This window comes from Calidris pugnax, unplaced genomic scaffold, assembly GCF_001431845.1.
Source record: "Calidris pugnax isolate Ruff unplaced genomic scaffold, ASM143184v1 scaffold364, whole genome shotgun sequence".
Taxonomy (NCBI): Eukaryota; Metazoa; Chordata; class Aves; order Charadriiformes; family Scolopacidae; genus Calidris; species Calidris pugnax.
The window spans coordinates 698,308-711,132 of NW_015091109.1; the positions used below are offsets into that span (position 1 = coordinate 698,308).

The window sequence follows — 12,825 nt, forward strand, 5'->3', positions numbered from 1 at the left end:
CTGTGGTGAAAGGGAAAAGTAGGTTAAGAAAAGATGGTGCTGGTACAGTGTTATAACTCTGCGAGGTTTCTTTGAAGTTTACTCCCAGAGTGTCTCGAATGCATAATCTGCATCTTGACAATTTTATGACAAAGGCTTGAGTCTTACAATGAGATTCAAGGAATAATGTCCTGCTTTGGTGAAGTGAAATACTGTAAATACCAGAAAATAAGATGTCAAAATCCTGAGTTATAACAGCAAAATAAGATTATCTGGACATGTTCCTAGAGATTAAAGAGAACATTTTTCATAGGATTCTCCAGGAAACTTTTATTTCTGGTTCTCGGTGAAGGACTGAACATAGCATGTCCTGTTGCTGCACTTGCACACTGAGTTGCACTGACACCTGCTTGCAGACCAGTACGTTTCTGTCTTCTTGCTGGCTGTCTTTCTGCTTTTCCCCTGTTGTCTGGGTGTTCTTGTGTGGCTTGTTCCTTGGCTGTTGTGTAACTGCTAGAGATATCAAGTCCTTTTTCCTGCCTTTCAAGTCCTTTCTTAGGTCTGGTTTTCTGCAGTCCCACAATTGTATTTTCCTTTCCCAGCAGTAATGAGCATCTGCATCTCTTCTTACGCTGCTGCTAACCAGAAGTGGTACCACCAGTTACTGCAGTGCCTTTAGCCCCTTATCCAAGAAGTTCAGTGAAGTTTTTGGATAGGAGGTTCTATTCTTCATTCCTTCTCTGGCCAATTTGATCTTGCTGGGGGCGTTGGTATCTGTCTTTGAGGGACTTTGTTCCCCATTTACCGCTCCCCAGTGCTTCAGCCTCAGTACGTGGATATCCCCTTAACCCAGTGCACCTCGATTTCTGTTTCCCCATGCGCTCTGTGAGGGGAGCAAAGGTACCAACTGGCAGTGAAGGGCTGTGCCAGGGTAGCCCAGTGGAGAGGATAAGCTTAGCAGCATTACAGTAGAAACTCCGAATTATTTCTTTATTGTTTGGCATCAGTCAATTTCAAATGATGATGATGTTATTGAAGTGCCAGGAAATCAACCAGTGATGTGTGGTCTGTCTGTGCTGTTGCTCACCCATAGAGCTTTCCCTGGGCTGACGTGAGGTGAATGAGCCAAGGTGGAGGGACTCTGCTTACCCCAAGCTGAGTTAAGCAAAAATCTAGATGTTTAATCAGCCATTAGTTAATAACTCTCTACAAGAAATAACACTTTCCTACTTGATATGAATGTGCAAAGATAAGCAGCTGCTCTGTGAAGACTGTTTGGTTTTCAGTATTTGCTGAATTTATCAGGTTAAACTAATCTTTAAAGAACAGAAAACTATCTATTCTGATTTAAGCTTTTTGGAATGGCTTGAATTGAACATTTGTTTCTTTTGTGTGTTGCAGACTTCTCGAAGCCAACTCTAGCAAAGAGAAAGAGTTCTGTTTCTGCCAGCCAGACCCAGTCTCCAGTGCTGGTCCCCCTGATGGCAGTTTGTACAACCCTGTGAAACCTGCCAAGCTGGACGCCACAGCTTTGCACGACTGCACTTTGGCCGCCACTGTGCCTCCTTCGGAGCCGTCGAATCATGCAGTCCTAGCCTGTGACACAGGCATTCATGAAGAGCACTATGTAAGTGAAGCAGTGGAAGATGATGTGCCAGACTGCAGAGAGTACAGAGATGCCTGCACCATTACTGGTAAGCAGCCCAACCTTTTATTGCGGGAAGGGTACGGAAATGTATAGTTAAACTTCTCTTCTTAAGCTGCTGGGGAGATAACTGGTTCACGGACAATGCTGCTGCTGTTCTGCGTAGTTTTTCTTGTTTAAGAAGTGATTTTATGGGTTTTCAGTGAAAGCACTTCGTACGGTTTAAGGCTCTTGCAAATAGGCTTGACCAAACTAGGATACTGTACTTAAATGCTTGGGAAGTTGAACCATTTGAATTTTGTTCGGAAAATAAACCAACGGAAAGTCAGGAATGAGGGGATGGAAATACTGTGGCTTAAAATTATGGAATGGTTGTCCTAATGTTCAACATAATGTAGTTTTTATGTTGATACAAGAGATGCTTTGTGGGAGAAGGGGGTGGGAGAAACAGTATGTAACATGTTTTGGCAGTACATCTTTTTGCTTTTTAAAACCATTCAATCTTTGTCAAATTAACTTTTTTAGTTCCAGAACTAATGTGTAAGAAACAGCTTCTTCTGCATTCTTGTATGAAAGGTTAAATGGCTTTTTATCATAGAGTTCATACAAATAAATGGAATATGTGTTTAAGTGTGGTATTTTAAGTAGAATTAGATATTTAGTGATGTGGTCAGCTGGCCCAATTTTTTTGTGTTTGAATAATCACTAACTCAGTTTAGTCATGGATATGGTTATGAAATGACAGACAGTTTCCATTTCAAATGCATGGTTCGTTGGCTGAGCTTTGAAGCTTCTTTTAGCTTAAAGTGACCTTGCCAGTTCCAAGGTCTTTTGGGAGTGTTTGAGAAGTCAGCTGAGTTTTCGGGAGGGACAAATGAGAGGGCTGAGAATAATAGAAATAAGACTGGAGCCCTTCTAATGGACTGCCAGACACCTTTCATCCTCAGTTACTTCCAGCCATTTCTAGAATTGTCTGTAGGTCAGAGAATTAGTTCATGGTGATCATCAACAGATACTTCTGTAGTATGCCTTAACTTAGCTCAGCCTGACTGCTGTGTAGTTACTAAGGGTTGGTATTCTGAGAAAAGAAAGTAGAAGGGGAGAGATGGTCTGCGTGTCCATCCCTGTTCCATTGAGAAGACAAGCAGCAGGATTAACACTGAGGTCACTTTCAGTCAGATTCTATGTAATATAAATGTTTTGTTAACAGAAACTAACTCCTCTTCCCTTCTCCCTTGGGTTCATGGGTTTAGAGCTTGTTTATCAATGGGTCGCTCTTTTGACTGCTTTCAGGTACTTGCTTGGCAGATAGACTAGAAACTCCTGTGTTCCTGGTACTATAACTCTTTTCTAGGCCCCTTGTAAAAGGATCTTTCTTGCAGGCTGTTCTGTTGGCTGTGTCCTTTCTCCTCTCCCCTTCCTCCTCTCTTAACAGAATGATGTTATGTTTTTCTGTTTCTGCCTACAAGCCCAGACAACCAGCTTCCCTGAATCAAGATGCCTTCTTGATTATGGTTCCTTAGAAGGCAAGACAAACTCTGTCTTACTTTAATTTTTAATGGAGGTCAGTGCATGTCTTCCTACCATACACCCTTCAAACTTGGTGTAGTTTCTAAGTCTCTTCTTCTTGCTTAGTTATCAGCCAAGTGTGGTTTACTGATTGCTCCTATAATGCTTTTTTATGAATTAGCTGTTCTGCAGCAGCAAATTTGTACTGTTTGTGACCTGGAGACAACATGGTAAGACTTACAGTAGAAGTAGTACGTCTTGTTGGTTGGTTATGGATTTTTTTCTTTTTAAATGGATTTTTCTGAGTTTCAGCTGTTTGCTATGCTTTTTAAAGGTGTCAAAGGGCATAGATTCGGAGTTAGGAACTGGTCTTATACTTCCTTGGTAAAATCTCTACTTCTTCAGTAGTATGTGCTAATATGCAGCGTATACTTTTGAAACAGGCAGTAAGAAATACTTGCAGAGGAATAAGGATTGTCAGAGGCTTTAACATGAAGATTTTGTGTAGGTCTGGCTGGCAGGTTAGCACTGTGTATACTTTTAAGCTATTTAGCAGGAAAGAAATTGCTCTTATCAAGCCTGCACATACCATAATTTTTCTTCTGATGCTAAGCCTTGATTCGTCCTAGAGCAGGCGTGTTCAAATTCAGCGGAGTAATCTATTTTCCTTTAGTCTAAGACTAACACCTGGAGCTTATTGTAAAAGCCATCTGCAAGAATTCTTGCAAATAAAGGCTTGAACACAGTTAAGAAAAAAAAGCTGGGAAACTGAGTTGCTGTGCTGTGTGGTGAAGCCTTCTGAAATGGTAAGAACAAATTGTATGATGTGCACATTTTGCTCTTTAACTTTCAGGAAGGCCGTTGGTACTCAAAGAACTTAAAAATTTTGCTGTTTTGGGTGGGGTTTTGCCACCCCCCCATCCCATTTGCTGGCAGTAGAGGCACTCTGGTGTTCTGTCTCAGCAGCCTTTCCTGTCTGGGACCCGAGAGCAGATGTAAATGTGGCTGAGGGTGCCTTGCAAATTCTGATTGTGCTAAGCATGTTTTCTCGGATATAGGGTTGGCTTAAACATTTCCTGTCCCCAAACCACCCCAGAATTGTGCTTGTGCAGATTTCTGTGGGAGTGCAACTGGAGGTATTTTAAGCAACTGGTCTGGATGGAATCCAGGGATTCTGTATAACCCAGGGAATGAGCCCTGCAGGGGTGGGCCTGGGTGACAAAAATCAGTGAGATGTAACGCTGGCCTAAGGAAACTTTTCCTCTGAGTGGGGGACAGCACCCTCAAAGATTACTTTTTTCCCATTGAATTAGATATAAAGTAATCCAAAACTCATAGTTGCTGCAGCTGCAGTGCTGTGCCTGTGCAAGCAGCTGCTTCTGAGTCTGTGCTAATCTGAGAATAGAAGGGCAAATGAAATAGGACAATTGATTAATTTAAAAAAAAAGTGTTTGCAAATGTTTTAAGAGCTGTTATGAGCTCTACCAGTAACTTTTTTGTTTAATATTTTCTAATAGTATTAAATAATAGTATAAATAGTATTAAACCTGAAAATGGATTCAGTAACTGCTGTAGTATATTATATATATATTTTTTTTTTTTTAATTATTGCTTCATTTTGGCTTTTGTTAGCAAGATTTAAGAGAAGGGTTCAATGTAGCCTGATTTACAGAGTTTCTGCTGCTATCACTTGTGGTCCTCCTACTGGTACATGGGCAGGAAGAGACTGAGGTCCCAAGGTTGGTGGACAGTGGGTCAGCACATGGAAGGGGCTGGCTGTTGCTATATGTGCAAGACACCAGTCTTGTCCCAGTTGTTTTTTTCCTTTGAACTTTTCTTTTTCTTGCTGTAACTATTCATCTGAGAGTGTAAAGACAGGAACGTGGATGTAGCACCATCTAGTGTCCCCCTTGCTGGGAAGGGAATCGAAGGGCTTTTCAAGGTGTCTGGGTCTTTCCTGTCGTGGCAGCACAGACCTGGATACTTCCAGTCAGGTGTTGATGGAAGCAGCAACTGGGGTTGGGGGCTTCCTTCTCTAACACCCACCATCCTGTTTTTTTTTTTGTAGAGCAGAAGGGCTGTAATCTTGGTGTGATAAAATGGAGTATTACTAAGTTGCTCCATAGTTCAGTTTTGTGAATTATAAAAGCCTCTTAGTCTGATAGCCTTTTTTCCTTGTCCATCAACTGCTGTCAGAGAAATCCTGTCCTTCTGGAAATGGAGAGTACAGTGGGGATGGAAGTCTGAAATAGCACAGGAGTACAGATTTTTCTCTTGTGACAGGTGTCTGGCTGTCAGAGGTTTCTGGGTTCCCTTCTTCCCCCTTTGCTTCTCTTAAAATACACCTAACAGCCATCTTCAGTAAGCTAACTTCCAGTCTGCTTTCTCATGTCTGAAGACTTGCTATTTGCAATGATTTTGGCACAATATACTTTGTAATTCAAGAGCAAACTGCTTAATATGCCACGTAGGTTTCCTTCATCCTTCTCTGAAAAGGGAGAGAATGAATGGACTGTGATTTAAGTTGCCCAGCTCCTTCATTAGTTTGCATGATTCACTTGGTCATTGTACTAATTACTCTTTCTGAATGCATGTAGGAGTGTGTTTTCTCACTGTCCTGTTCTGGGTGAGTCCCTGAGGGTTTTTGTGAACTTATTTGTGGTGATAACCGGTTCTGTGTCTTATTTTGTTTGCAATCAACACAAGTCGATTTTTGATATTTTATTTTATTTTTTTAAATGAAGTTATATCCCTGGGGTCAAACCCATTTTTTTTTTTTCTCTCAGCTGGGAGGTATCTCTGAGAAGATGGTATTGTTTGACCTTGCAGGTAGTGTAACTTCTACCTTCCTGCACTGACTGCAATGATGGGTAGTCATAACATCCAGAGAAAACAACTTTTTCTTGCTCTCAAGCCTCACGCAATCTCCTAACAAGAAAGACATTTGGGTGCAGAAAGTTTTCTCTGCTTTTTCGTCCTGCCTCTATCCTTAGTCAGGCTTTAATGATGTTCTCATATGAAACAGTTTCTGTTCTCTACAGTCAAATGTTACTGCTTTTCGTGGCAACCTCAGCCAGTTTTGATGGCTGGTTGATCTTACAGATAAGCGGTGTGATTCTGACCATTTTTTCTGTAGTCAATTTTAAAGGGAATGCCTACAGAATTTCCATTCAAGTTCTTCCTGTTCTGAGTCTGACAAAGCATGACTGCCCCCAGATAACTCCTTATGGATTTTGGTAATACAGGTTGTTGCTAGAATGCTTTACTTGTGTTACAGACTCATAGGATGGTTAGAGTTGGAAGGGACCTTCAAGATCATGGAGTTCCAACCCCCTGCCCTGGGCAGGGACACCTCCCACCAGACCAGGTTGCTCCAAGCCCCATCCAGCCTGGCCTTGAACCCCTCCAGGGATGGGGCAGCCACAGCTTCTCTGGGCAACCTGTTCCAGTGCCTCACCACCCTCACAGTAAAGAATTTCTTCCTAATATCTAATAGAAATCTCCCCTCTTCTAATTTAAAACCATTACCCCTCATCCTACTGCTCCATGGCCTGATCAAGATCCCTCCCCACCTCTCCTGTAGCCCCTTCAGGTACTGGAAGGCTGTTACAAGGTCTCCCCGGAGAGATGGGAACATGCTCTAGCTGTGGCTGTCCTGTTTTGGGTGCATGAGATACCACCAGACCTTGGATGCTTGGTATTCTGAGAATATTGAACAGGTTGCTCTGATTTGTGCTTGGTATTTATTACTGGCTGGGTGGCTGTCCTCTAAGCATTAAATGATTATAAAAGAATTGATAAAATAATAACCGCTTTTAATTGCTTCTCTCTGTTTGAACGTCTCTGAGTTCTGTTGTGGTTACCTTTCTCTTTTAGTGGTAGTTCCCTACGCAGCATTAAACTTGCTCTAGCACTTACCTTTCTTTAGATCCTTTTTTTGGGGTGGTACTTCCATGTTTTTCTCAGTTTTGCTGATATGAGAAAAGAGGTGTAAAGATATTTCTTGGTGGAGCTGGAACTCAAATGAAGAAAATGAGACATGTTCTCCTGAGTCAGACCAGCTTGCCCAGGACTGTATTTCTGACTCCAGCAACAGCTCAGAGGCTGGATATGGAGAGCACGTGCACAGCCATTCTCAGTAGTTCATTCTTAGCATAAGTACCCCCATCATGCAGAACTGTTGTGCTGGGGATATAGAGGGTACATCCCTGCTTAGTTCTTTTAGTGTCTGCTTAGTGTTGGACCCTGTCTGACTTTATCTGAAACCTTTTTGATTCTGCTGCTTGTGTTATTATGCAAGTTCACAGCGCAGTGGTGCACAAACCAGTCTCCCGCTGGTTTCTGCCAGTATTTGTTTTTTTAGTTTTGCAGGATTTGGTGAATATTAGTTCTTCATTCCCCTTATGATTTCATCTTTATATTTTGAAAAACCTCCGTCATTTTCACACCCCAGCTTTCTCCTCTCCTGACTTTCTCAGTCTCTCCCTTAAAAGTTTGAGAACATGGGCTCTTACTTCAGTCCATTTACTTTGCTGTTCCCAGTCTCATCCCATAAGCCTGATCTAATTATGGTCTCTTCTTCCTCTTCTTTCCTGCTACTTCCAATAAGCAGCTATTGCTAAATTCTGAGCACTCTTTCTTTCTCTAAAGTATGCCAGAAATGTTAGTCCTATTAAAATGAGAGAGCTCCCACGGCATGGCTGGAACTATTCTATGAGTCTGACTTCAGTTCTGTACAGCATATTCTAACAAAATGATCTTATTGTCTATGCCTACTGCATCATTGCCTCTGAATTTTCTAGCTGGTTTTGATGGATTCTCAGTCAATTTCACACAGTTCAGCCTTCCTCTACCCCTTCATCCCACCTGCTTCCCATCACTATTTCCCTTTGCCAATAATTTAGTGCTTTTCCTGATTCATCTCCTGTGACAGATTGTTACGCTACCTCTTAGGCTGTATCCAGGCACAATTTTTTTCATTTCAAGGAATACATTTTTGTGTTTTGGTGTGTTTGTTTTTTTTTTTTTTTTTAGTGGGGTGGTTTTTTATGATTTCTATTTTTTTTAAATCCCCACTGCTACTGAATTCTGCTGCTACTGCTATGCTCCTTATATAGTCCTCTTGCTTACTTGTATCATACTAGGAAGAGGAGTTATGGGTTTCAGGATAAACTGTCAATTCTAGAGTCACTGTAAAAGCAACTGCCAGAATTACTGAAGTCCAGTGGGACATTTATTTCTAGATTTCCCTTGTTTAGGGAAACACCTGTTATTCCTAAAGGTCTGCTTTATTTGGGGTAGAGAAGAGCAAGAGCAGTAAGTATTCATCAGTGTTCTGTGTGTGTTCTTTGGAGAAAGAGCTCCTGGAGAAAGTGCCTGGTGGACCTTTTTTGAGGGTGCTTTTTCATTTTGTCTTTTTTGTTTTCCTGTTGCAGTGCACTTTAATATTGGAAGACTAAAAAGCTACACTTGATTCTTGGTGTATTTCAATATGTGAAAATACTTTTATTCCATAATTTATCTTCATAACATGCTGACTGCAGCTTTACCTTTCTCCTTCAATATATGTGTATGTGTCTATCGTGTATCAACAAATTTTCCCTTTAAAATCAACATCTGTGAAGAGCAAGCTACATAAGAATTATGTTTTGCTTGCGATTCTAAAGCTTCATTGAGAGCCATTGTTTAGGGACTGGCACATTTTGTAGCTGGGCTGAACAACAAGCAAAAGCAGGACAATTGCTTTTCAGGGTTTTCTGTACTCGGTGATCTATCAATGGATTTTTGAGACGTTCTCAGTCTGTCTTGGCAGCTGAAAGATCCTAATGGTTAATGAATGTGTTTATTCTTACTGCTGTTGAACAGAACGTTGCCAGCATGCATTTGATACATGAATAGCTTTTGTTCTTGCTCTAAAAGAATAGCTGTGGTGGTGGAGTTTCCTTTTCTGTTTAATGTAAAAATAAAAGCACGAGTATGGCTGCACTTATCTACAGGGAGAAAAATTTTCCATTCTGAAGCAAAATTCATTTAAACTTATGGCTTAATGTACAGTAGGGACCTAATAGTTTAATGGCCCCTCACAATAAGATATGTCTTGCCTTTGTATACTCAGCAGGAATGTTTATACAGGATGAAACTGAAACAGGGAGACTTTAACCTAATAAACAAGGTCATTCTTCACATTGGAACTGCAGTTTCCAGTGATTTTATGTTTGTTAGCTTGGCTGTTGCCAGCTTTGTCCCAATCTTTATTTGGCGTGTTTGGCTAAGCCAAGTTTTCTCCCAGCTTACTACTTCAATATGCTTTCAATTGCCAAATTTAAGTAGAATTTCCTACCAAGGAAGGTAACGTGCTGGAAATACTAGTGCTCTACATAACCAAAACTGCAGATGTAGGCTGAGCCCAGTGACCTGTCTGAGAAGATGGTTCCATGGCTTGTCCACTCCACAGACAGGCTTGGCCAGTGCCTACTGTGGCAGAACTGAAGGAACAGCATTTTTTTTCTTCCATTTCAGCTGGCATCCTAGTCAATGTAATGATTTTTTCCTGCACCACATTATTCTTTTGAGCAACACTGAATGATCTGAGCCTTCATACCAGTTCTCCTTTGTAGCAAAGGAAGAACTGTGATGATGATCTGTGCAGCTTCCCTACTGTTGCACAAATCCTTTAAAACTTCTGGGGAGGAGGGACCCTTTCTTTTCCAATTGATGAAGCTGTATTTGTTTAGGGGAAAGAGAGTGGGAGAGGGGAAGAAGAGCAAACACTTGAGAATCTTTCTCCTTTCAGCTCCTATCCTTGCTTTTATTAGTGCATGTTTGTATGAATTTAAATATGAAATGGTAGATAACTGAAGTGAGGTATGGTATTACATAGAGAAGATGATGAGAATCCATCTTTGGGTGATTCATTCTTCTCTGTGGGCTGGACTTCTCATCCAGAATTCCTTTTCCATGATTGAGCGTGCCCACTTGGCTACCATAAATACTGCCTTGCCTCCCCTGTGCTGCCCCACCTACACGAGGTGGGAAGTCCAGTTGAGATCTACGTGTGGAAGAGAGAAAGCACAGTGTGTGGTACCAAGTTAAAGTTCAGCCGAAGCCTTGCTGTGGCAGCCCAGAATGGGAATAACCAAGGTTGGCATGGGGTCTTTTATTTTCCCATGGAAGATTGGATTTTGTTCAATATTTTCCATGTGTAGAGGCAGAAGAACCACTGCTTAAATACAGGTTTGGTTAAAGGTGTGGCGGGACTTGAAATTCCGAAATCCTGTCATGCCAGTGAAGTTACAGAAGCTGCCATGGCTGTTTGAGGAGTCTGAGTTTTAAAGGTATGAGACAGTTTCTTGTTGAAGAGGTTTTCTTCCAGCAGTTTGGCTTTGCAGCCAGCAGTGAGACTTCTGATTTGCAGGATGCTAAGGCTGTCTTTGCCTTTGGGCAAGTCAGTGAGTTGGGAGGAGTGAATTTTCTTGTTGTTGGAAGTAGTTTTCATTGCTCTAGAAGCTAATCACACACTTTACATTAAAACACACACATTGTGTGTGTGCAGTCCTGAGTTCAGCAGTAGTAAGATTTCAGTATAATTAGCCATGTTTGAAGCATCCTAGAACTGGAATTGAATAGGAATGTGGTGAGTTCTGGGGTTTTGTCTATTAGAGGTATAGGTGCAGAGTAATTGTTAAATAATGTTCAAGAAATACTTGTAATTCTGGACCCCAAATAGAATTTTATGCCTGTGTCCGTGTGGGTGTATAGAACTCAAATAATGGATGACTACATGCTGTATTTCCCTTTTTCAGTAGGCTGACTAGCAGCCTAATTGTGGGGTTGAAGTTTCTTATCTCCCTTTTGTTTTTCATTTTTACATAGAGCTTTTCCCACTGGTAATGACCAGTTCACTCCATTCCATGATGGTCTAAATGGACAGAAAGCGTTGGGCAAATGAGACTGTTCCATTGCCTCAAGCATCCAGGAAATATCTGCTGGAAAAACATTTAGAGAAAGACCCATCTTTATTGCTTCCATCCCTGAAATATGATCAGGCTTTAGGCTTGTGGTCTGCTGAGAAAGGACAATCCTAATATAGTCAGGGCCTACTGGGGAGTTGTTGAGCTAGATTAAGTGACTTTTTCTTGGAAGGAGTTTCCAGAATTTTCTCAGCCCAATGGAATGGGATGACTTTTCACATTATGGAGTTGTGTATTTCTTCATTTTTAAAATGGAGGAAGTACTGAGTACTCTGAGAATTCTCAACAGGGCACTTCCTACTTAAATAGTAGAAAATGTAATGCTTTCTTGTGCGATGGTACACGTGTAATAGAATTTTATGTCATTTTACATACAGGGATACAAAATTTGCCAAGTGCTTGCTGATCCTTGGTTTCTGAGAAGGGACACAGACTTTGTGCCCTCTGTGCATATATGCATCACATTATGCAAAAGCAGCAGTCTAGATTCACTCATATTTAGCATGAAATAGCCTCGAGTTGATGAACTTTAATTTATTGTGTTACATGTGGCTGGACTTTAACCTCCATGCAGTAGCCCTGTCCTCCAGAGAACGTTCCTTTTATTTAACTAGTAAGGAGCCAGCACTGGAATTGTCCCTTTTCAGGTATAGCATGCTTTTTTCAAAAATAATTTCTTTATTGACAGGCCATTTTCAAAGACTGTTGTTTCAAGTTTCTCTATTTTAAAACTTTAGAGAGCTAAGTCTCAAGGGGGGATGTGTGTGTAATATGTGTGTGGGAAATGGGACAGGACTGAAAACCAGGGAGAGGAATAGGTGGCTCTGAAGCAGACTTCTCCGTTCTTGCTGCTTTCTCCAGGGAGTTTCCTTGTTTTTCTCATCTAATTTTGCTGCTGTGCTGTTTCCTCACCTGCCTCAAAACGTTGTGACAAGTTAGAATTTTTTAATTCTGTTGTGGGAAGTGAAAGAATTTGCCTGAGAGTGACTACTGAGGTCTGTTTGGTTTGGTTTTTTTTTTTTGTTTAATAAGGAAAGGGTGTTTAGATGTCCCTTTTCTGCTTGTGGGCTGAGTACCAGCTGCTGGGTGGTGATGTAGTGGAATCCCCTGGAAGATGTTGAGGGTGGGTGGGTGGGTGATACAGCCTGACGACCAGAGCTTGTGTTTTGAAAGTTGCCAAGCCAGCCCAGCACTTCCCTAAGGTCCCACCTAGAGCGTAGTGGTGTGTCCAGCAGACCAGCTTCTGCACAGCAATTGTTTCTCTCTTCTCAGAGGAGGTACTTCAGGGTAGCAGAGATGCTTGGAGCTGTTTCCAGGGTGTTAGCATCCAGCAGAACATCAACTCTGGAGCATGGTGCTCCAAGGAATGATGCTGTCTCTGGGTGGTTTTTTTGGGGTCTTCATTGTCTTGACTTGTGTATTCTAGCCTCTCCCATCTTGAGCACAAGCCTGACCGTAGCATGTTCATGGCAAGGTTGCATTTATGAGAAATAGTTTTGCTCCACTTACAGTAATGGGCTGTAAATGAGAAACGGGCCGACAAAATGTTGTTGGTGGGTTGGTGTTTCGGGTATTAAGGCACTTCGTAACGCCAGGTGGCAGCATCTCCTGCCAGCGGGTTCTGTAGAGACCTGGAAATCCTTTTAACCTTGAAAGGGGCAGCCTCTGCTTGAAAACAAACCAATAAAACCATAAAGATTGAGGATGGTTTGGACCAGAATT

General features: G+C 41.6%; 1 protein-coding gene across 3 annotated transcripts in view; it reads left to right on the plus strand.

Annotated features, from left to right (window-relative positions):
* The window catches only part of TRAK1 (trafficking protein, kinesin binding 1), a 105,711-nt gene that overhangs the window by 9,888 nt on the left and 82,998 nt on the right, over positions 1-12,825 (plus strand). For all 3 annotated transcript variants that reach the window (XM_014958037.1, XM_014958038.1, XM_014958041.1), the window contains exon 2: positions 1,381-1,673. In XM_014958037.1, coding sequence (XP_014813523.1) covers positions 1,381-1,673 — 293 coding nt within the window. The remainder of the gene's footprint in view (positions 1-1,380; positions 1,674-12,825) is intronic.